The sequence below is a fragment of the Microtus pennsylvanicus genome, chromosome 5 (assembly GCF_037038515.1).
Source record: "Microtus pennsylvanicus isolate mMicPen1 chromosome 5, mMicPen1.hap1, whole genome shotgun sequence".
Lineage (NCBI taxonomy): Eukaryota > Metazoa > Chordata > Mammalia > Rodentia > Cricetidae > Microtus > Microtus pennsylvanicus.
In genome coordinates, this window is record NC_134583.1 from 28,686,622 (window position 1) to 28,709,816 (window position 23,195).

General features: G+C 46.6%; 1 protein-coding gene across 1 annotated transcript in view; it reads left to right on the forward strand.

Annotated features, from left to right (window-relative positions):
* Positions 1-22,398, forward strand: part of Rdh10 (retinol dehydrogenase 10) — a 30,390-nt gene extending 7,992 nt beyond the window's left edge. Inside the window, exons 3-6 of the mRNA XM_075971421.1 lie at positions 13,359-13,457; positions 14,388-14,533; positions 20,867-20,998; positions 21,080-22,398. Coding sequence (XP_075827536.1) covers positions 13,359-13,457; positions 14,388-14,533; positions 20,867-20,998; positions 21,080-21,203 — 501 coding nt within the window. The 3' untranslated portion in view covers positions 21,204-22,398. The remainder of the gene's footprint in view (positions 1-13,358; positions 13,458-14,387; positions 14,534-20,866; positions 20,999-21,079) is intronic.
* Positions 22,399-23,195: the final 797 nt, after the last annotated feature.

A 23,195-nucleotide genomic window follows, 5' to 3' on the forward strand; every position in this document is an offset into this window, starting at 1 on the left:
AATTTTAGGAGGCCACGGCTGGATTGTCGTGAGTTAGGTGCAGCCTGGGCTGCAGAGTGACTCCCGTCTCAGGGACAAGCAGATGCACGTCACACCTGTGAAAGGGCAACAGGGTCTTTATCTGTAATTGGCAGGCCCTGGTGGACAGTCCTCAAAGTCATGGTCCAAGGAATGACCTCTTGTTTGATCGCAAGTGACTGGTGCTTCTCAGTTTCTTGAAGCAAAGTGGTATTTGTTCTCTATGCCTGGAGTTTCTGTGCCCGGGACTTTATTTATTATCTTCCCAGGTAAAAATTAATCTAAAAGACGTGGGAGAGTGGGGCATTCTTTAACCCATGCCAGGCTAGCTCCCTGAGTAGCTTCTTCAGAAAGGCTGAACAGAGAGCCCTTGGCAGAGTCTTTAGTCATTCATTGCAGGGCCGGTCGCTGAGGCAGGGGCAGAGCTGCAGACACTGCGGTTAAACGTACAGCCACCCATGTTCTCCCCGTTTATTCTTGTCCCTTAAATTTGCTTTTGCTGCAATTGTTTGCGAGCCATTCATGACCTTTGGCAAATTCGAGTGGGTTGATTCTCTGACCTCAGTGAATTAATTTAACGACAATCAGAAAATTACTGGGAGCACTTTAATAATCTTACTTGAGAAGTAGAAGAATTTTAAGTAGGAATCCCTTTTATTTAAGGCTTTTCTTGGGATAAGGGATATAAATAATAGCGGAGTTGCCTAACTTTCTGCTTCAGTTCTTTCAGAAACTAAAATTAAGCCTCTTGAGCCGAGGCGAGCAGCCAGCTTGCCTTCCTCGGATCCCTACTCTGGGGGAATTTGCAGAGCACATGCTTCATTTATTTACTTGCTTGCTTTTGTTCTGTTCAGTGGTGAGCGGTGGGCAGGTGACTGTGGTGCTGGCCCCTAGCCTTGATCTGGAAGTCCCCAGAAACAAGAGCACCTTGATCAGAAACCTGAAAGTTCCACACTTAACCATATGTATATGATAGGGTCAAAACAGAAGCAAAATATTTGCATCGAATTCCTTTAGGCTATGTATATGTGCAGAGTATATGTGAGAAACACAAACAAATTTACATTTAAACTTGAGTTCCATCCCCAAGATACTTCATTATGCATATGCAAATATGGAGGAATTTTGAACCCTTCTTGTTATAGGCATTTTGGATTAGAAAAATAACCTGTATCCAAGATGTTTTGAGACCCCCAAACTGTACTTTACTAAAGTTCCACTAGGGGGTGTCATGGCAGGTCAGATTTATATCTTATTTCCTACAAACATAAAACATAACTCGATTTTCCCTAGGAGAAGGGACCCTTTGCTATTAATCTTGAAAGTGTGGGGAGAAAAAAGTCTAACAGTCCTCAGGAATAGGGATCTACCTCCTGTCTCACTTGAGTGAGTTAAATCCAGTGTTTGAGCCTGTAATGCCCAAACTCAGACTAAAATGTGTTAATCTCGTTTGGGTTAATTAGTGATTCCTTATCTCAGAGGGCAATGCATTATGTTAGCTACTCAGAGGGCCTTGTCCCCTGACATCTGTCTGCAGTCCTGGAAGTTCTTTCCAGGCTCCCCTCCCCCTCCCTCATAATTAGCAAATAACTAAGGGGGTGGGAGCTTTGGCTTCTTCCTCTGACATTAAAGTAGGAAGGCAGCATCAGAAAATGTCCCTGTGTTGTGACTTAACTCTGGCTGGCAGAGCATGGCCTCAGGGTTTAGTCACACTTCCCGTGACACACCTGGCCAACCAGTTTCAGTCACCTGGTTCTCTGGGTTTGTGCAGCCTTCCACATCCCCCTCTCAAGAAGGATTTCACCCACAGGAATGCTGGCCTGTTTTACCCGATGAGCTTCCCAAGTGTGGCCTGTTTGCAATTCCTTTTTCCTTTCCATTGTATTTATCAATTCCCTTCAAACTCAAGTTCACACCTGTCAGGGCGCATTTTCCCCAACATGCTCAGAAACTAATGTGAGTCTGCTTGGTAATCACAGAAGCGTCCGCAAATGCCGCTAGAATGTCTAACAAGCAACGACAGTTGCTGGGGGCCCTGACCGCCACACCAGCCCCTTCAGTGACAAGGCACTTAGAAGGAATTCACATTTGAAAACAAAACTTGTGTTTTTACAAGACCAATTACTTGGTCTGTGAAGCTTTCCAAGATCACACAAATGCTTTTGCTGCTTGCATAAAATGTGAATTTGTTGCTTTTCCCTCAAATACCTTAGTACTAGAGTTTTTGAATATTAACAAGGTTTGGTTTCTTAGTGTTATTCTAAGCAATGAGGCTCAAAATAACACTTCCCAAATCAGTGTAACTGGGAAAATATTTGTAGTGTAAGTTATGTAAACACATGGGTATTTTGAGGACAAGTGAAACATCACATTCAAAGCCTAGATTTTCCCACCTGCAAATTGTAATTAGCATACTGCCCCCTGCTGCTTTCTCAAGGGCTTTTAAATGGGGTGCTTCTGAGTCTCCTGGGAAAGAAACATAGAGGGTAATTGGTTTAATCAGTTATTTTCAATACTTCTGCACAGACTTGGAGTGAGTATTTTTAACCTGCATTCAAGTATTATTTTGGTTCGTAGTTAAAACAGTTGTTTTCTGTGCTCAGTCCAGAAGGACTGAGGAAAGGCATTAGAGGAGAGGTGTCACTGTGAAGTGTTGCTTCTGTTTCCCAGCATCCTCTGGGATTCAAGGCGTGTGAAACAACTGCTCACACAAGGCTTCCTCTTGTGCTAACATCCGGGTTCTAACCCAGAGTACGGACTGGTGCTGTGCGGAGAGCAGGGAGGGCTGGCAGCTATACATAGTAAGAACCAGGAACTGCGGGAGCCTCAAGAAAGAAACGAGCAAGCCAGCCAAAAATAGACAGCACTCAGCCAAAATAGCCTACAAGCATGTCCTTAACAAGCCTCCGTCCATTCACTGGGCTTTTTATATGGCATTTGAACTGGCAGATTCTTCAGAAACACTCACCTTTCATTTGAGCCTTGCAGCAAGTTTGAGTTAAATAGCGCTATTATCCTTTCATCGGTGGCTAAAACAGCCATCTCGAGGTAGAGCGAGACTTCCTTCAGGTCTTCCACAAGGAAGCCAGGCAGGCGGTAGGACCCAGACCCTCGCCCGAAAGCTCCAAGTTAGGACGTGTAAAGTTGTTACTAATGTTCAAAGCTCTTGTCCAGTAGCTTGTCCTGTGACTCACTTACAGTCTTTGCCCTCTGGTATAATGTAAGAATCTTCAAATGTGATTTTTTTATTAGCATGGTAAGTTTAGTAATGACTTATTAACCCTAGCTAATATCCCCAGAAAGTTTGCTCTATAAATTAGACATGCATGTAAAATTGTAGCTTGAAGAATCAGTGTCACACTAGAATTTTATTACTAACGTCCAGCTCTGGGTTTTTCTGTGCCTTTCCTCTAATTTCCCATGGCCTACATTGGAGGAGGCCAAGATCTTGGAGAGTCATGTGGTTGCATCCATGGTCACCCAGTTCCCTTCCTTCGCTTCCTGGTTTATGTCAGCCTTGCAGAGGAGACCTGAAGGAGAGCACATGAGAAGGCCTCTTCTACAAGGACGGGCGAGCAAGGCCTATGAGTGCTTGGTGCAGAATTTCAGTCAGCATGGGTCGAGTTTTTGTTTGCTTAGCTCCTGGGAAATGCAAACATCTTTATTCTGTTCCATAAGCATCTTATGAGATCAGAATTTCAGATCACTCTAAGACTTCTCTTTAAAAATCTTAATCGAGGATTTTGAAAATCCTGCGGTTTCCACCAGCTGGTACTGCTGCGGAAGCACCTGACTTGTACAGACGCCATCTTCTCCTAGGTGAGCTCACGGGCTCACAGAGCATCTAATGGAAGTGGGGCCATGCTAGTGCAGAGAGTGACAGCAGTGGCAGCTCCTCTGAGAATCGCTGTACCATCTCTGTCTGGAGAGGAGCAGGCCTTCATCCTTCCTCCCAGCTTCCTCAACCCGCCTGTTAAACTAGGCAAATGTCCTGTCATACACTGTAGATGGAGCCCACCCTCATCAAGATTTCTTTTTTTAAACAAACAAAAAAGTCTGTGTCTGTCTCTGTCTCTCTCTGTGTATGTGTGTGTTCGTGTGTGTGCGGGCAGATGTGTGCATCCCACAACACACCAGTGTTCCTGTGGCGACCAGAGGACAACCCTGCGTGTCTCTCCTCATCTTCCACCCTGAGACAGGTTCTCATTCGCCATTGGCTATGCCATGCTGGCTGGCTTTGAGCCTCTTAGGCTGCTCCAGTCTTCTTGTTTGGACTACAAACACACTGCTATGCCCTGACGATTCCAACGAGGGTCTTCCCACTGCACAGCAAGTGGCTTATCTCCTGTTTTTCAGACAAGGTCTTGCTACACAGCCTGGGTTGGCCTGGATTTCAGTGTCTTCCAGCCACAGCCTCAGTGCTGGGATCCAGAAAAACACCACACCCAGCTAGGTTTTTGTTTGTTTGTTTGTTTTGTTTTAATTTGGGTTCAGATCTAGGGTAGGAATGAGCAAGTCCAGCTTGTCCTCGTCTCTCCAAGTCACTGTTGCCCTCTGCTATAAGCTGAGTGGCAGAAAATGAAGAACTGCAGTGAGCTCTGGCCACGGTTTGTGGGCTGGTGGGCGGGGCATCACCGGTGCTGCTCTCCTTGAGTCCCAGCTCCCAGCCCAGGACCCTGGCATTTTGTTGCCATGGGGGAGGGTGTCACGTATACTTGCTATACTTAAAAGGACGTTTTCTTGTTCGGAGTTCACAGTTTAATAATAGCACTTGTGGTGGGTTAGCTGGAGCTGACTAATGTGATCGCAGTCCTCTTGTTACTGTTTAGTGTTCTTTGTTTAGGGGTGCAGCTCAGTAGTGAAGCACTGACCCAGTGTGTACGGCCTTGAACTCCAGCATCACACATGCACACGCACGCACAACCCTGTAATGCTGTTCAGTTCCCAGCTGTATCCTCAGCATTATTTTACTTCCCAAAAAGATTTTAGTTGTAAAGTGGTAGTGTAAAGCCATAGAAGTTAAACGTGATGGGTAGCACAAATTTGTAGGGTTTTTTTGTTTTTTGTTTTTTTGCATAGAATGTATTCCTAACCTTAAAAGAAAATCACTCTGGTTGTATATGTACATATATATGTATATATGCATTCTTCACTGATGACCATGTTCCTTAGAGAATGACTTTTAGGAGGCAGCCTTGCCTTCATGTAGCATGGCAACCTTTGGAAACATTTCTTCCTGTCGGCTTGATGGAGTTGGCATCGAGTGAAGATGAGAGGCATGTTCCGCCAGCATCCCGAGGTGTGCCTCTAAGACACTAAACTTCCTGGTGGTCCTGAGGATCTCCCCCTGCTATCTGCAGTCCCCCGGGGGAGTATGTCCTACCTGCTTTGCCCCCGTGGGAATTGTGGAATAGATGGTGTGTGTGGCCTGGACATGAGGAGAAGAGCTTCACAGATAGTTCTGGTGTGCAGCAGGATTTGAGAACCACTGTTTTAAAGGAAAAGGTGGTTTCTATAATTCCTAAAGTTCTCATGAGAGTCACAAGTGTTTTATCTTTGTGTTTTTGCAGCACCTAACTCAGCACAGATGCCATAGGTTTTCAGGCGTTAACCCCTTGATTACATGTACCCTGTGCTAAATAAAGAAGTCTTTAAAGACTTGTTGGAAGCAGTGAAGTATGTGAACTATTTGCATGTGTGAATTACAAGGGCTGATGGCCATAGGGCCTTTGGACCGGGGCAAAGACATCCTGCCGCTTGCAGTGGCTAAGCTGGTGTGGGCGTCTTGTGCCTTCTGGATGTAGCTCCTGGTCATAGTACAGAACCAGTATCTGCCTTTCGGAAGGTCTGTCTTAATTGTGGTCACTAGTACAGAACCAGTGTCTGCCTTTCGAAAAGTCTGTCTTAATTGTGGTCACTAGTACAGAACCAGTGTCTGCCTTTCGAAAGGTCTGTCTTAATTGTGGTCACTAGTACAGAACCAGTGTCTGTCTTAATTGTGGTTTCTGGGAAGGGGCACAAGTGTGAGGCATGGCGTTGGGCAACAGCCTGCCACTCATCAGGTGATATGGCTGCAATTTTCTGAGCTATTTTCATTATTCCATAAGAGTTGTTATATAGGCGAGGGGGCCCGAGCTTAAGAGCTCCTGGACCTCTCCTTTGATCATCTGGGGAGCAGAGGAAGCAGAATTTCAAAACCCATGTTCATTGTTTTTAACACATGGAACTGCCACAGACTTAAGCAAAACAGAGAATAATGATAAGTGTTTCTCACAGACAGTTTGTAATTTTTAATAGATAAAAGGTATGAATGCATGTTAAACTATGTGAAAAGGCACAGCCACGACAACAAATAAATATTTAATGAGTCGATGTTTTACTGATCACCAGATGCTGGCAGCTGCAGTAATAGAGTTGATTCCTTATTGAGTCATTTACGAGAGGCTTAGGCAAGGAATGCTGCAGAGTGAAGACCTGTGCTGTGAGTTCTCGTTGTTGAGGGATGGATGAAGGAGTCTGTGGGCATGGAGCATAAGTCCTGGAGGTCCCCTTCTGTATCACAAATGAGCTCTGTCCAGCCAGACAGGAAGGTTAGGCAACTGGTTGTCGGGACTACATGTAGGCTCTGGATCCCGAAGACCAGTGCACTCTCCCAACAGAGAGAGTGTAGTCACCTCCTCCCTGATCTTTCTGTGTAGCAGGCCCTACGCTGTAAGGGAATGTTGGAACCACAGCTTCTGCCCTGGGCTACATTCATCCCGTCTTTAACAGTGGGAAGACAAGTTAATGAAGCATTTATTTTTGCTGAATAACTAATGGTGTCATCATCTAGGTGTTCGTTTGAAAGGCTGAGCTTTTATTAGCTTCTTGGTTACAGGGCAACTGTAGGAGTCTTCTTGTGCATGTGCAAGTATTAACTGCTGATGCTTTCAGTCCCTTGTCCATAGCTTCTCAGTCAGAACTGTCTGCAACACCAGCACAGATGTGACTCTCGTGACGTTCTCTAGCTCCCCTCTGTCTTTAAAACAAATACTGTGTCTCGGTTTAATGGACAGTAACATGTGCATTGTGTTCAGGCTAAGAGGAAATAGTTCCAGGCTCCAGTGCCCCAGGGCTCTGTTGCACAACTACTCAGAGACCTTTCTGCCTGTGCAAATGAGCCCAGCTGGGACAGGGAGCACAGGTTCTCATGCAGCTACATGAACAGCAGGATCTGTCAACTGCATCTAAAAGAATTCATCAGTACATTCCTAGCAAATATACTTTATCTCTTAGCTATAGGTATTTTTGTAATAAAGATTGCTTTTATCAAGCATCACTTGTCTGTGGCCAAAGTTCTAAAGTTTGATATATATTTACTCATCAGATACCTTCAACTTTATAAAATTCAAAATATTTAGCCATTCATTCCTTACCTAGAGTGCAGTGCATCAGCATTTGTACGCTTTGGGCATGTTAGTGATTTATCCTATTATCTTCCAAACTCAGTCAGCTGTATTTATAGTGCCTTAGAAAGTCCTTCCCAGGGGCTGGGAAGATAGCTCAGCTGGTAAAGTGCTTCTAAGGACCCAAGTTTTAATGCCCACCGTGCACATGAAAAGGCCAGGTGTGGTGCACATTTGTAATCCCAGCACCAGGAAGATGGAGACTCACAGATCCCTGAAGCTCACTGGCTGGCCATTGTGGTCCTATCTGTGAATTCCAGGTTCCCATGAGGGGCCTTGTCTGAAAATAACATGTGGATGGCTCCTAAGGAGTGGCACTGGAGGTTACCCCCAGCAGGCATGTGCGTGCACACACACACACACACACACACACACACACACACACACACAGACGGAGAGAGGAGGACAGAAAGATGCACCCACACAAATACACATATACAAAGGTTTTCACGATTGAGTCACAGTTTTCCAGGAGACATGACTGAGGCTTCACAGAGGAGCACCGCCAGATTCCATGATGGTCGTGCAAGTAAGCAGAGTGTTCTTTTGTGAGCCTGATAAAGACTCTGGTAGTAGCACAGACAGAATGAGCAAAGTACAAGGAAAGGGGTTTTCTCCTGGGGAGAAACAACATTTCCATGTGTGCAGTCTTGGTTTTACTCCTCTTTCTGTTCCTCCCCTCCTTCATCTTTATTTTCCTTCCCTGAATTGTATACCATGCTGCCGTGTGGAGATCTGCAAGCCCTTAACTAGGTATGTCAGCGCTATTAACCCATTTCCCATTTTCCCACTTGGAAACGAGTTTCTGTTTATCCTTGAATATTCAACTGAGAGACAAATACTTTGAATTTTTTCTAAAGATAGCTTTTCTGAAATTGTTCATGGAATGGTCTGGTAAATGCATAAAAATGTAGTGTGAATCCTTTTTCTATTGAGAGAAATTAATTTTCCCCTTCGTGTCCGTGAACCTGAACTAGCTCAGGTATATGGAGCATACTCTGTGTGTCTCACCTGCGCCTCCACCGTGCGATGTCTCCAGATGGCAGAAGTTAGCCTTTGCCGGGTTCTACATCTTTCCACATCCTCTCGTTGAGCCTGATTGGTTCTGACACTGCAGCTGCAGGCTCCATGCTGCCCAGTCTGTCATTAAGAGCACCAAGAACAGTCTGGACAGCGGGCTGTTGGAAGTTAATTTGGTGTAAACATAGCGTTCAAAGATTGCTCAAGCTGCAGCATGTAGTGTCCCTACGCAGCCCCTTGTTTCTCTGTTAGGAAGACCCTGCTCAGAGTGTAAACGGGACCCTTAACAGTTCCTTCCAGAGTGCCCAGAGCTCTGAAGAGGGACCCTGAGGAACTGTGCCGACGGAAACATGGAATGCCAATTAAAGTTTTCATTTTTACAAATGGGGAGGGGAGCGGGGAACACAAACACTAAACAGTTCTAGGTCCCAACTAAGAGTTGCCGGTGCTGTGACCAACTGTGGCTTCTCTGATGGACACTAGATTTTTTTCCTCCTCTTTCAGACGTGTTTGCGAGAAGAGAAAGCAGGGTACAGTTGTCTGAATTTAAATCAGGACCTAGGGAACCTTAGCAACCACTGTGGGCATCAGGCCTGGCTACACAGCCTGAAAGACCCCATCTAGATCCTCTTGTCTCAACACGCTCGATGGTCAGCGACTTTCTGAGTTGTCCCTTTTGAGAGCACACATGCAGAACATGCTCAAGTTCATACCTGAAGTCACTCAGGCGCGAGACTCAGACTCTTTGAGACAAAGGTGAAGATGATGAACCTTAGCTTGAACTGACTGGTGTCATGGCAACTAGCACTTCACCTTTCGCTGGTCTCCACCTCACACATGCTACAATATTTGTGCACATTAATAATTCATTGCCAAGTGCCAGATTTCTTTGTGCTGTCAAGCTGTGTCAAGGACGGAGTACACTGTGCTATCTCAGATGTCATCTAGCAGACTGTTGAGGGCAAGAAGAATCAGACAGGAAAGCTTACTTCAGAAAATTCCTGAAAATGCCATGGTTTCTACTCACCCATTTGCAGTATTTTTTTTTTTTTTACAAAGTAAGGGTCTAACTTTATCTACTAGCAAAGCTCATACCTCAGGTGGGGTTGCTCGTGGCAGCTGTAATTGCCCACGGCCGCAGTGCACAGTCACGTGTGACGTCAGCTGGCACTGGAGTGATCCTGACACGGGTACTGAGTACCTCAGGCTTGTCTCTGCCTCGCAAAGGGGAAGGCCTGGTAAGAGTTTCATTCAAACGGCCTGAAACCTGCAGGCAGACTGTGCGGCCTCAGATGGCTTCACCTCTTAGGGTCAAACTGTAATGCGTATGTATCGTCAGGAGTGTAGTGGTTTATAGCTTCACCTACAACTGGACACTTTCTAAATGAAAAATATGAGCCTTTGTCTTAAAATGTAAACTATACAAAGGCACATTCCAATTCCTTCATTCAGAGGTAACTGTTAGGTAAAGAAGTCATGCATTTCTAACTGAATATTGACCACTGCTACTGTAAAGACTAAGGCTAAAAAGAGGTTTGTATCTGAACAAAACACTCCTCTCCGTGTCTTGTTACTAGCCACTCAAACAGTTCTCCGGTAGTGCACACATAAAGACCAGTTACTTGGCCATATTTGGATTTTATTTCTGTTCCCTCCCTTAAACACAGAGTACCTTCGCTTTCCAGACAGCATTGCAGGTGGGTGAGGTGGACCAAGGGCATCAGAGTAAAATTAGACCCAAAACACATTGTTTTGACACTGTGCACCGTCTTATGCAAAAGGTAAACTCGAGCTGGCTTACACTGATGCACAGGTGAGTGTGGAGTTGTGCTCAAAGACAGGAGTGGAGGAATGGGCCAGCCCCTGGCTCACTAATGGCTGCTTGGCCAGGTCCCTACATAGTGCCTGCCAATACTAGATAGATGTCAGGGGGTGGGGGGAGTGCCTGTCAAGTGGATACATTGATATTACCAGACTCCCTCCTGGAGGGAGGAAGGGACATTAATCAGTTTCAGAACTTTGCAACAAATTAAAGTTGAGACCTTGTCACAACCTTGGGAACTTGTCACCTGCCCTGTTCTGTGCTGGGGATCTGGGTTAGTTGCTTAATGCCTCTAGACAGGCCCTTAGCACATATGGCCTAGCGGTTATCAGAATCTCACCTACTCTGGTGTGAATGGGTTCTCAGTCAGCCCAGTTGCTGAACATGGCCACCAAAGCAAGAAGACCAAAATCTTCCTGGCTTTTTAGACTGTGCCGTTTCTTAGCATTTAATATCAAGTCCTTGTACTTACCCGCATTAAGAACTTTAAAACAAAAAAGTTTAAAAGGCACTAAATTTATCCCTGTCTTTCAACACTAGGCAAACTTAATATAGACAGTCCCTCCAACTCAGAATGGTTTGACTAGGTTCCCTTGACTTTGTGATGATTTGAAATGGTAATATGTGCAGAAGGAACTGTGCCTTGAATTTTGATCTTTCCCCGGACTAGCGTTAGGCTCTGCAGTCGCTCTGCACCTGTGCCCGGCTGGAGGCTTACACAAGTGCTCTGGGCACACTTGAGGTGGGCCAGGATAAGCTGGAGTGTTCAGCAGATTTGGGATAGTAAGTTCCCTTTCAGCTTAAGGTAAGTTTTTAGGTTGGCTCACAAGTCCCTAGAAGTGACCTCAGATGAAGGTTAAGAAGATGTTTCCCTGGAGCTGGGGAGATGTTCAGTTGATAAGGTGTTGCTTATACAAGCATTAAGATCCTGGGCTTGGATCCCCAGCACCTAGTAAAGGCCAGGTATGGTGGTGTGGATCTTAAGTCTGCTGCTGCTGGCAGGGGGCACAGATGGATCCCTGGTATTCGCCACTAAGTCTGTCTGGCCACAAAATGAAAGACCCTTTAATTAATCTGCAGGCATTAGTCTTAACTAGACATTCAGGAGATGTAACTACTCTTAAGACTTCATACCTTCTACTTTAGTTCGAAATGTATGTGCTCCTGCAAACTCCTCTACCTCAGTTCTGTGGAATAACCACTGCATGTAAGTTATAGAGCCTGAAGCTGAGCCCTTAAGTGACCTGGAATGCCAACTGACCAAAGTAATGATTAGTATCGGATGTGCCCTGCTCCTGTTTACTGCTCCAGAGAAACAGTGGAACCAAAGCATTGGTGTTCTGTCGGACAGCAGCAGTGCGCTGGTCCATGTGGTGTGAGAAGGATTTGTAAGACTGACTGAGCTATGTCTTTGAGCTTGTCTGGGATAGCCAGACAAGTATAAGACAAGCAGAATCAAAACACTGTAAAATACATAATGATATGTTAGGGTGTAGACAAAGTCAAGCTGGTCTAGAACAATACGAAACCGCATGACCTGGGGCTGTATTTTGAGTGGTGTGCACATAATTCTTTGGGTTCAATCTCTGATATCACATACGCAAAGACTAAAATAAATAAAGAATTATAGGAATTTTAAAACTTAGTAAAGTTATTATTGAAGATTCCAGTGATGTTGAGCATTTGAAACTCATTTAAAAACAAGGTAAATGAGTACTGAATGTTACACTTCGTTTTCTATAGGACAGGAATGCTGGCAAATGAGAGTGAGCTTGGCATGGGTTCCAAAAGAGCCCCAAGCAAACGGGATGTCGTTTGGGGGATGGGTGCTCTGTGATGATGCGGGAAACAGTCTGGGGGATGGGTGCTCTGTGATGATGCGGGAAACAGTCTGGGCAAGACCTCGAGTCACTTGAAGATTCATCTGGCAACTGCCCCATGAATTGGAGTGTGGAAACCTTCAGAATTAATGGGACCACTGTTTTTGATCTTGTGCACACAAGTTATCTAAGCACTAGAAATGCGTGCGCAGACTCTGATACCAGAGTCTGAAATGGAACGCAGCTCTTCTCGGAGGAGGCTGTGTAGTGTTTTGTCTTGTAAGTTCATAAATCATGGGGACCGGTGCTGGAAGTAGACCATAACTCAACAGTAGACAGATTGCTCTTCGCTGCTTTCTTTTAAGAAGCAGGTTATAAAACTGTTGGGAGCCTGGTGGGATGGTTTATAGATCATCTTAAGTAATTCAAGGGATCTTTTTGTTTAAATACTGCCTATGTCTTGGAGACAGGAGTCAGTAGTTTAATAAAAAGCCTATGCAATATCTGATTTTGCTACCTTGTTGTGGGCCTGCTCTATCATCTGCTACCCTGAGGGGGTGGACTTCTGCCTTTGTGGGGAGACCCTGCATGTGCTCTACAGTGGACTGTGGTCCTTCGGGTTCCTCTGGGTTCCCAGCAGTGCGGCATTCACACCATGACACTATTTTTTCACTAAAATGGCTCTGAGCTTTGTCAGTGTTTATGTTCTAAAGTACCTTAACTCCTGCTCATCTCTTAGACTGTAAACCTTAGGTGTCGCAGAGTGCTAGGACGGCTCTTCATTCATGGATCTGCCACCTCGGAAACATTGTCATGAGGCACCTGCTGGTGGGCAGGCTGGCAGCTGCTCATAGACCAGAACACAGCTGAGCCACGGGGCATGACAGGAGAAGGCCCTGTGACCCAGGAGTGGTTCAGATTAGCAGATCTCTATCACTCGAAAGGTGATATAGAACCTTCTCCTAATGACTTTCTTTTCATCTCTGGACATTAGCCCCCAAAGCTCTTGGGTTACAGCTTTGTTGGTCCCGGCTTACAGCTGGCCTAGCAGGGCAATGCTATGGCGCTAAGTTAGCCAGACACTTAAGAAAAAAGGTCTCTCTTTGATAGATGGAAGATGTTTTCAGATGAACTAGGAGATGTCATTTTTACAGCTCTGAGATTGTTCTGTGATCTGGGCTTTAGAGGGGATGTGACATGTCAATTCTAAAGCTTGCATCTTGCTTCTTTCAGACCACTAAGGCCTTTCTTCCGACGATGCTGGAGATTAATCATGGCCACATTGTGACGGTCGCGAGCTCCCTGGGGTTGTTCAGCACTGCTGGAGTTGAGGTTTGTCAGCTCTAAAGCATTTCCTTCCTTCTCACATCACAAGAGACCTGCTACCACACCTCTAAAACAGGCCAGCTGCGGAGGAGGGGTTCTCCTTGGCTGTAAACTTACCAATACCAATTTACCAAGTTGTCACAGCCCAGAAGACAGGGCAGGGACGGAGCCCATTTTCCTCAGCAGCCTTGCTGGATGTAGAAGGTACAGGGTTGAGAATGGACCCACAGAGCGACACGACAGTGTGGGGAGAACGGATAAGTGAGGTCAAAGGTGAACTGCCATGGCCAGGGGCAGGTGCTCTATGAGTGTGTAGATCTCAGCTTCTTAACCCATTCTCAGCTGGGTTGAGATTATAAAACATCTCCACACATTGTTCCCTAAGACGTGGCTACAGATGCCTGGAAAATTGGAAACGCCGCTTCTTGCAGATACCCAAATACTCCTATATCATATGCTCTCAAGTTGTGTTTGAAGTTCAGAAGATATGGCTCTTGCTATTTAACTTCAGATCCTAATAGCTTATAGCCCAAGTTAACTTATCTTTGTTCTCCTGGTAACAAACAGGTTTTTCAGTCTCCTTCGCTAAACAAGAGGCCATTTGTAAGGTTTCCAGGTACTTCAAAGGGAAGCTCCCTGCATTTTTTCACTCCAGCCTTTTAGCTTTCATAGAACCCTTTGCAGTGACTTCCCCCAAAGTAACATGATACTTGGTTGATGTGGCAAAAAGCATTCTTCTGTTCTGTTGTTGCCTGGAAGATGCTGTTTCTGCTCTGAACCACATCAGATATATGTCCTTGAAGACAGCTTCCTTGTCTTGGCTTTGTCACCTGAACCTTCATAGTAAACGTCTAACCAGACAGCACCAGGAAGCTGCACATCAGCTGGGAGCGTGTGTACAGACTTAGCATTTCTGTTCTCTCTCCTCTTACTCAGGATTACTGTGCCAGTAAATTTGGAGTTGTGGGTTTTCACGAATCTCTGAGCCATGAGCTAAAGGCTGCTGAAAAGGATGGAATTAAAACAACTTTGGTCTGCCCTTACCTTGTAGACACGGGCATGTTCAGAGGCTGCCGAATCAGGTCAGTGGGAACCTGTCTTCTTGCTAATACAACAGAGTAATGTTGGAGATGTATGGACTTATCTCTCATCAGCCAGGCTTGCACTTGAACTGTCAGCACCAGCTGAGTGCGGTGACACACGTCAGTGATCCCTTAGCACTTCTCAAGGGGCAGGGAGATTGTCACAAGTCAGAAACCAGATTAGTCTCCATGGTGAATTCCAGGCCAGCCAGGGCCTCATTGTGAGACCTCGCTACAGAGAAGGAAGGGAAGGCTCTAATGTGCATGTGTAAGATTGACAAATGAGGGCTTGATGCCACGCTGATACTAATGGATTAATCCCGAGTATCAGATAGGAGTAGGCTTTTCTCCATCTTCCAGGAGGACATACAGATACCCGGGAGTTTTCTTAGATGCTATATCCTTAAGAGTTACTTCTCTACTATTTATTAGTCTTGGCAGGTGATGGCAGCAGGAGAGAAGTCCTTAATGTGACTTTGTCCTGGATATGAAACAATATCAGTGTCACAGAGGGTCACCATACCTTCCCTTCTAAAAAGCCTGAGTTTCACGCTGCAGACCTAGTGAGTGTCACACGACAGACAGTGTCACACTACAGACCGAGTGAGTGTCACACCACAGACAGTGTCACACTACAGACCTAGTGAGTGTCACACGACAGACCTAGTGAGTGTCACACGACAGACAGTGTCACACTACAGACCTAGTGAGTGTCACACGACAGACAGTGTCACACGACAGACAGTGTCACACGACAGACAGTGTCACACGACAGACCTAGTGAGTGTCACACGACAGACAGTGTCACACGACAGACAGTGTCACACGACAGACAGTGTCACACGACAGACCTAGTGAGTGTCACACGACAGACAGTGTCACACGACAGACCTAGTGAGTGTCACACGACAGACCTAGTGAGTGTCACACGACAGACAGTGTCACACGACAGACAGTGTCACACGACAGACCTACTGAGTGTCACACGACAGACAGTGTCACACGACAGACAGTGTCACACGACAGACCTAGTGAGTGTCACACGACAGACAGTGTCACACGACAGACCTAGTGAGTGTCACACGACAGACCTAGTGAGTGTCACACTACAGACCTAGTGAGTGTCACACGACAGACCTAGTGAGTGTCACACGACAGACAGTGTCACACGACAGACCTAGTGAGTGTCACACGACAGACCTAGTGAGTGTCACACGACAGACCTAGTGAGTGTCACACGACAGACAGTGTCACACTACAGACCTAGTGAGTGTCACACGACAGACAGTGTCACACGACAGACCTAGTGAGTGTCACACGACAGACCTAGTGAGTGTCACACGACAGACCTAGTGAGTGTCACACGACAGACAGTGTCACACGACAGACCTAGTGAGTGTCACACCACAGACCTAGTGAGTGTCACACGATAGACAGTGTCACACTACAGACCTAGTGAGTGTCACACGACAGACCTAGTGAGTGTCACACTACAGACCTAGTGAGTGTCACACGACAGACAGTGTCACACGACAGACCTAGTGAGTGTCACACTACAGACCTAGTGAGTGTCACACTACAGACCTAGTGAGTGTCACACGACAGACAGTGTCACACGACAGACAGTGTCACACGACAGACCTAGTGAGTGTCACACGACAGACCTAGTGAGTGTCACACGACAGACCTAGTGAGTGTCACACGACAGACAGTGTCACACGACAGACCTAGTGAGTGTCACACTACAGACCTAGTGAGTGTCACACGACAGACCTAGTGAGTGTCACACGACAGACAGTGTCACACGACAGACAGTGTCACACTACAGACCTAGTGAGTGTCACACGACAGACCTAGTGAGTGTCACACGACAGACCTAGTGAGTGTCACACTACAGACCTAGTGAGTGTCACACGACAGACCTAGTGAGTGTCACACGACAGACCTAGTGAGTGTCACACGACAGACAGTGTCACACTACAGACCTACTGAGTGTCACACGACAGACCTAGTGAGTGTCACACGACAGACCTAGTGAGTGTCACACCACAGACCTACTGAGTGTCACACGACAGACCTAGTGAGTGTCACACTACAGACCTAGTGAGTGTCACACGACAGACCTAGTGAGTGTCACACTACAGACCTAGTGAGTGTCTCACTACAGATCTAGTGAGTGTCACACGACAGACCGAGTGAGTGTCACACGACAGACAGTGTCACACGACAGACAGTGTCACACGACAGACCGAGTGAGTGTCACACGACAGACAGTGTCACACGACAGACAGTGTCACACTACAGACCTAGTGAGTGTCACACTACAGACCTAGTGAGTGTCACACGACAGACAGTGTCACACCACAGACCTAGTGAGTGTCACACTACAGACCTAGTGAGTGTCACACTACAGACAGTGTCACACCACAGACCTAGTGAGTGTCACACGACAGACAGTGTCACACTACAGACCTAGTGAGTGTCACACGACAGACCTAGTGAGTGTCACACTACAGACCTAGTGAGTGTCACACTACAGACCTAGTGAGTGTCACACGACAGACCTAGTGAGTGTCACACGACAGACAGTGTCACACTACAGACCTAGTGAGTGTCACACGACAGACAGTGTCACACGACAGACAGTGTCACACGACAGACAGTGTCACACGACAGACCTAGTGAGTGTCACACGACAGACAGTGTCACACGACAGACAGTGTCACACGACAGACAGTGTCACACGACAGACCTAGTGAGTGTCACACGACAGACAGTGTCACACGACAGACCTAGTGAGTGTCACACGACAGACCTAGTGAGTGTCACACGACAGACAGTGTCACACGACAGACAGTGTCACACGACAGACCTACTGAGTGTCACACGACAGACAGTGTCACACGACAGACAGTGTCACACGACAGAACTAGTGAGTGTCACACGACAGACAGTGTCACACGACAGACCTAGTGAGTGTCACACGACAGACCTAGTGAGTGTCACACTACAGACCTAGTGAGTGTCACACGACAGACCTAGTGAGTGTCACACGACAGACAGTGTCACACGACAGACCTAGTGAGTGTCACACGACAGACCTAGTGAGTGTCACACGACAGACCTAGTGAGTGTCACACTACAGACCTAGTGAGTGTCACACGACAGACCTAGTGAGTGTCACACGACAGACAGTGTCACACTACAGACCTAGTGAGTGTCACACGACAGACAGTGTCACACGACAGACCTAGTGAGTGTCACACGACAGACCTAGTGAGTGTCACACGACAGACCTAGTGAGTGTCACACGACAGACAGTGTCACACGACAGACCTAGTGAGTGTCACACCACAGACCTAGTGAGTGTCACACGATAGACAGTGTCACACTACAGACCTAGTGAGTGTCACACGACAGACCTAGTGAGTGTCACACTACAGACCTAGTGAGTGTCACACGACAGACAGTGTCACACGACAGACCTAGTGAGTGTCACACTACAGACCTAGTGAGTGTCACACTACAGACCTAGTGAGTGTCACACGACAGACAGTGTCACACGACAGACAGTGTCACACGACAGACCTAGTGAGTGTCACACGACAGACCTAGTGAGTGTCACACGACAGACCTAGTGAGTGTCACACGACAGACAGTGTCACACGACAGACCTAGTGAGTGTCACACTACAGACCTAGTGAGTGTCACACGACAGACCTAGTGAGTGTCACACCACAGACCTACTGAGTGTCACACGACAGACCTAGTGAGTGTCACACGACAGACCTAGTGAGTGTCACACTACAGACCTAGTGAGTGTCACACGACAGACCTAGTGAGTGTCACACGACAGACCTAGTGAGTGTCACACGACAGACAGTGTCACACTACAGACCTACTGAGTGTCACACGACAGACCTAGTGAGTGTCACACGACAGACCTAGTGAGTGTCACACCACAGACCTACTGAGTGTCACACGACAGACCTAGTGAGTGTCACACTACAGACCTAGTGAGTGTCACACGACAGACCTAGTGAGTGTCACACTACAGACCTAGTGAGTGTCACACTACAGACCTAGTGAGTGTCACACGACAGACCGAGTGAGTGTCACACGACAGACAGTGTCACACGACAGACAGTGTCACACGACAGACCGAGTGAGTGTCACACGACAGACAGTGTCACACGACAGACAGTGTCACACTACAGACCTAGTGAGTGTCACACGACAGACAGTGTCACACGACAGACCTAGTGAGTGTCACACTACAGACCTAGTGAGTGTCACACGACAGACAGTGTCACACCACAGACCTAGTGAGTGTCACACTACAGACCTAGTGAGTGTCACACTACAGACAGTGTCACACCACAGACCTAGTGAGTGTCACACGACAGACAGTGTCACACTACAGACCTAGTGAGTGTCACACGACAGACCTAGTGAGTGTCACACTACAGACCTAGTGAGTGTCACACTACAGACCTAGTGAGTGTCACACTACAGACCTAGTGAGTGTCACACGACAGACAGTGTCACACTACAGACCTAGTGAGTGTCACACTACAGACCTAGTGAGTGTCACACTACAGACAGTGTCACACTACAGACCTAGTGAGTGTCACACGACAGACAGTGTCACACGACAGACCTAGTGAGTGTCACACGACAGACCTAGTGAGTGTCACACTACAGACAGTGTCACACTACAGACCTAGTGAGTGTCACACTACAGACCTAGTGAGTGTCACACTACAGACAGTGTCACACTACAGACCTAGTGAGTGTCACACGACAGACCTAGTGAGTGTCACACTACAGACAGTGTCACACGACAGACAGTGTCACACGACAGACAGTGTCACACTACAGACCTAGTGAGTGTCACACGACAGACCTAGTGAGTGTCACACGACAGACAGTGTCACACTACAGACCTAGTGAGTGTCACACGACAGACCGAGTGAGTGTCACACTACAGACCTAGTGAGTGTCACACTACAGACAGTGTCACACGACAGACCTAGTGAGTGTCACACCACAGACAGTGTCACACTACAGACCTAGTGAGTGTCACACGACAGACAGTGTCACACGACAGACAGTGTCACACTACAGACCTAGTGAGTGTCACACGACAGACAGTGTCACACGACAGACCTAGTGAGTGTCACACTACAGACAGTGTCACACGACAGACAGTGTCACACTACAGACAGTGTCACACTACAGACCTAGTGAGTGTCACACGACAGACAGTGTCACACTACAGACCTAGTGAGTGTCACACGACAAACAGTGTCACACTACAGACCTAGTGAGTGTCACACGACAGACAGTGTCACACGACAGACCGAGTCTACAGTCTTGAAAGCTTTTTCCCCCTAACAAGTATATACAGCTAGACTCAGCCCAATAAGATGAAATTATTTACAGTTACAGTTAAATGGATTCCCTCACACTTGGGAAGGGGCATATGGGAATATGAATTCCTAAACATTGGGTTTTACCTGCCAAGGCTCCCAACAGAGTGAACACACCTGTGAATCAGCAGGGATACTTGCTGACATGGAGATCTTTGAAGGGTGAAAGGACAATGGTCAAGTCCCCCTGTTTGCTGGGGACTTTTCTGTAGACTTACTGAGTCGGACAAGTGATGGAGAGTGGTCTGGGCTTTTCAGGCTCCAGCTGGCATGAAGTCTGGACTGAGAAGTTAGCTCTAGGGCCTGAGATGGGGCTCAGTGTTGGAGCATGTGCTTAACATGTTCAAGGCCTGGTTTTGGTTCCAAGCTTGAAAAGGAAAATGAGAGACAAGAAATTGAATCCCAGGTCTGCCTCTTATCCTTTGCGTAGAGCTGTGCTGTGCCCACGAGCCTGCGGTGTGCTTCCTTCACCTCGGAGGCTCCTAGGCTATAGCAGTGAGGCCAGGAAAGGCTGCCTGCTGCTCACGCCGCTTTAGCCGCACCAATGCAGAAAGCTGCGCCACTTGTTAGTCTAATGCTCATGACAAGCAAATCCCTTCTCTATTCAGAGAACAGCATTAGAAGGATTGAGATACAGACAGCTTACAAGGCATCTCAGTAACCTCATCTCATTTTACCAACAAGCCAACTCCTTCTGCTTACTTTTCTCTGAATTTATTCACTAGATTATGCAATGAAGTGTGTTTATAGTAGAAAATGTGAGGCAAACAAAAATACCATGAAGGAACCAAAATGTTCTGAAAATCGTGCTCCTCAGTTGACATCGCAGTATTTTGATGTATTGTTTTCAGTCTTCTAAGTCATGTTAATTGTGAATTTCATTTTTGAATATAAATTCCAGAAAAGAGATCGAGCCCTTCCTGCCCCCTCTGAAGCCCGACTACTGTGTGAAGCAGGCCATGCGGGCCATCCTCACCGACCAGCCTATGATCTGCACCCCGCGCCTCATGTACATCGTGACCTTCATGAAGAGGTAACTGCTCCCCCTCCATCCGGCCGCCCCAGCCAAGGGGACCACGGCCCACCATTTGCTCACTGTGCCTTTCCTTTGCAGCATCCTTCCTTTCGAAGCAGTCGTGTGCATGTACCGATTTCTAGGAGCTGACAAGTGTATGTACCCCTTCATCGCGCAAAGGAAACAAGCCACAAACAATAATGAAGCAAAAAATGGAATCTAAGACTGCTTTGTACGGAGTGCCATGTCAGCCAGGATGGTCCGGTCTGTGCACATCAGCAGTGCTGACGGTCTCTGGATTCTAACCCCGTGTCAACTTTTTTTTTTCTAATCAACTTTTTAAAAAATAATAAAATGTAAATTAACTGACTAGAGTGCTGGAAAAAATGTGAGCTTGGGTTTCTGCCAATGGGGCCTTTTTTAGACAGGGCCCCAAAAGTGAGTCCAGTATTTAGACAAGCACTGTGTGACATCATTATTTTTGTAATGAACAAGGAAGTCTAGAAATGATGACTACAGTGTGTTTCCTGTGTATGGTCCTTCCGAATTCCCACAGAACCCATTCATTCCTTCATTCATCATTGTGAAAGTCTAGCCAGCTGGCGCCCTTGTGCGTTCAAGGACTGGCACTGCCATGTTTTGTTGTGTGTTCTGGGTTCTACTCATGCAAGGGTGGGTGGCTTCTCATGGCGTCTGTGGGTTTAGCTCTTGTTAAGAGGAGTTTTTGATGTCAGTTTGAGATAAGTGTAGTCTGAATGTCACAGCGAAGGCCAGAGGGTCTCTCTCTCTCTCACACACACGATAACTAAGATATTAGGTGAGTTTTAAATTCGATCTCTGTTTAGAGACCTGGTTCATTGAAACGACTGTCCATTTTCTTCCTGTGAATTTCGCTGCATAAAGGGCCCTTTCCTCAGGGAGCTGTGGAGTCGCATTTGGGGGAGGGGACCTTGTCTACAGAACACAGCAGCTCTAAGGACGGTTTCGGAAAATGGGAATTTCTGCATTAAAAAGTCCCCATGTTTGTGCCAACTCTGATTAGTGTGGGGAGCAGATCTCGTGTGGAGTGCTGTGGACAGCTGTAACGATCCCATTATATTACAGGTTCCTTTGAAAGGTCGATTCACATTGTAGGACAGCAAATGACATTTTTACAGTATTTTTTGTAAAGCAAGCTATTTCGTGCCTTGAATTTGGTATCTGTGCATTAGTGAAACATTGTAAAAGTGAATCTCTACCTCTGTGTCCACGTGTGCACCATCCTCTTGTAAATGACTATGAACTATTCCGTGATTGCTTTTGTTTGTTTGTTTTAGGGTGTCTTGTTTAAACAGTGACCAATGTTTAAGGCTGTCAAAATAAGCCTACCTTTACTAATCGGGAAGTTTTCTAAAGGACTAATTAAATACTTACGTGACTGGCTGTGTGCTTATTAGCTGTCGACCACATTATAAAGGAAAGCAGTGTGGGGTTTTTCCCTTCTATCCTGAATTACGTAAAGAAAAATGTTTGAAGGGGGTCACACTTCGGTGGGTTTCCTGTGCTCCAACCTCAGTGTCACAGTCTGCCTGGAGCAGGTACTTCATCAAGAGCTTGCTTACAAATGGGAGAAGGAAACCTCCTGCCTGTGTTAGTGTGGGTGTCTCACTGTTCAGGGCCCCACCTTCTGGATAGGTCTCTCTCTTCGAGACAGTGTTTCTCTGTGCAGCCCAACCTGGCAGTCCTGGAACTCACGTAGGTCATCTACCTCGGCTGGGATTGCTGGGATTAAAGGCGTGCGCCACCACCCCAGGCCAGACTTCTCTTTAGGAATGACAGCCAGCTACTCCTGGAGGCATTGTGACAGTAAATTGGCCAGCTGCTGCTTAATTTTGGATTATGGACTTAATAAGCCCTTTGAAGTAGTCTTCCCACAATGTTGGGGCGGGGCGGCTGTTCTCAGGTTATCGGGGCCTAGGGTATACAAAACCAGCCTGAGAAATTTCTGCTGATTGATAGTTTGTTGATCAGCCTTAAAGCCAAGGAAAACCCTTGTCACATTTAATTTTGTTCTCATGTGCTGAAATCTATTCCTAGTTTTCTTTGCTTTTCCCTTATAGAGTGGTCCATCTCCAAGTTTAATAAACCTAATTCATATAACTTTATCTTTCATTTCCATGTCCCATCCCAGTGTAATTGCTCCTGGGCTGACTTAATTCTCTGTCTTTCCCATGAC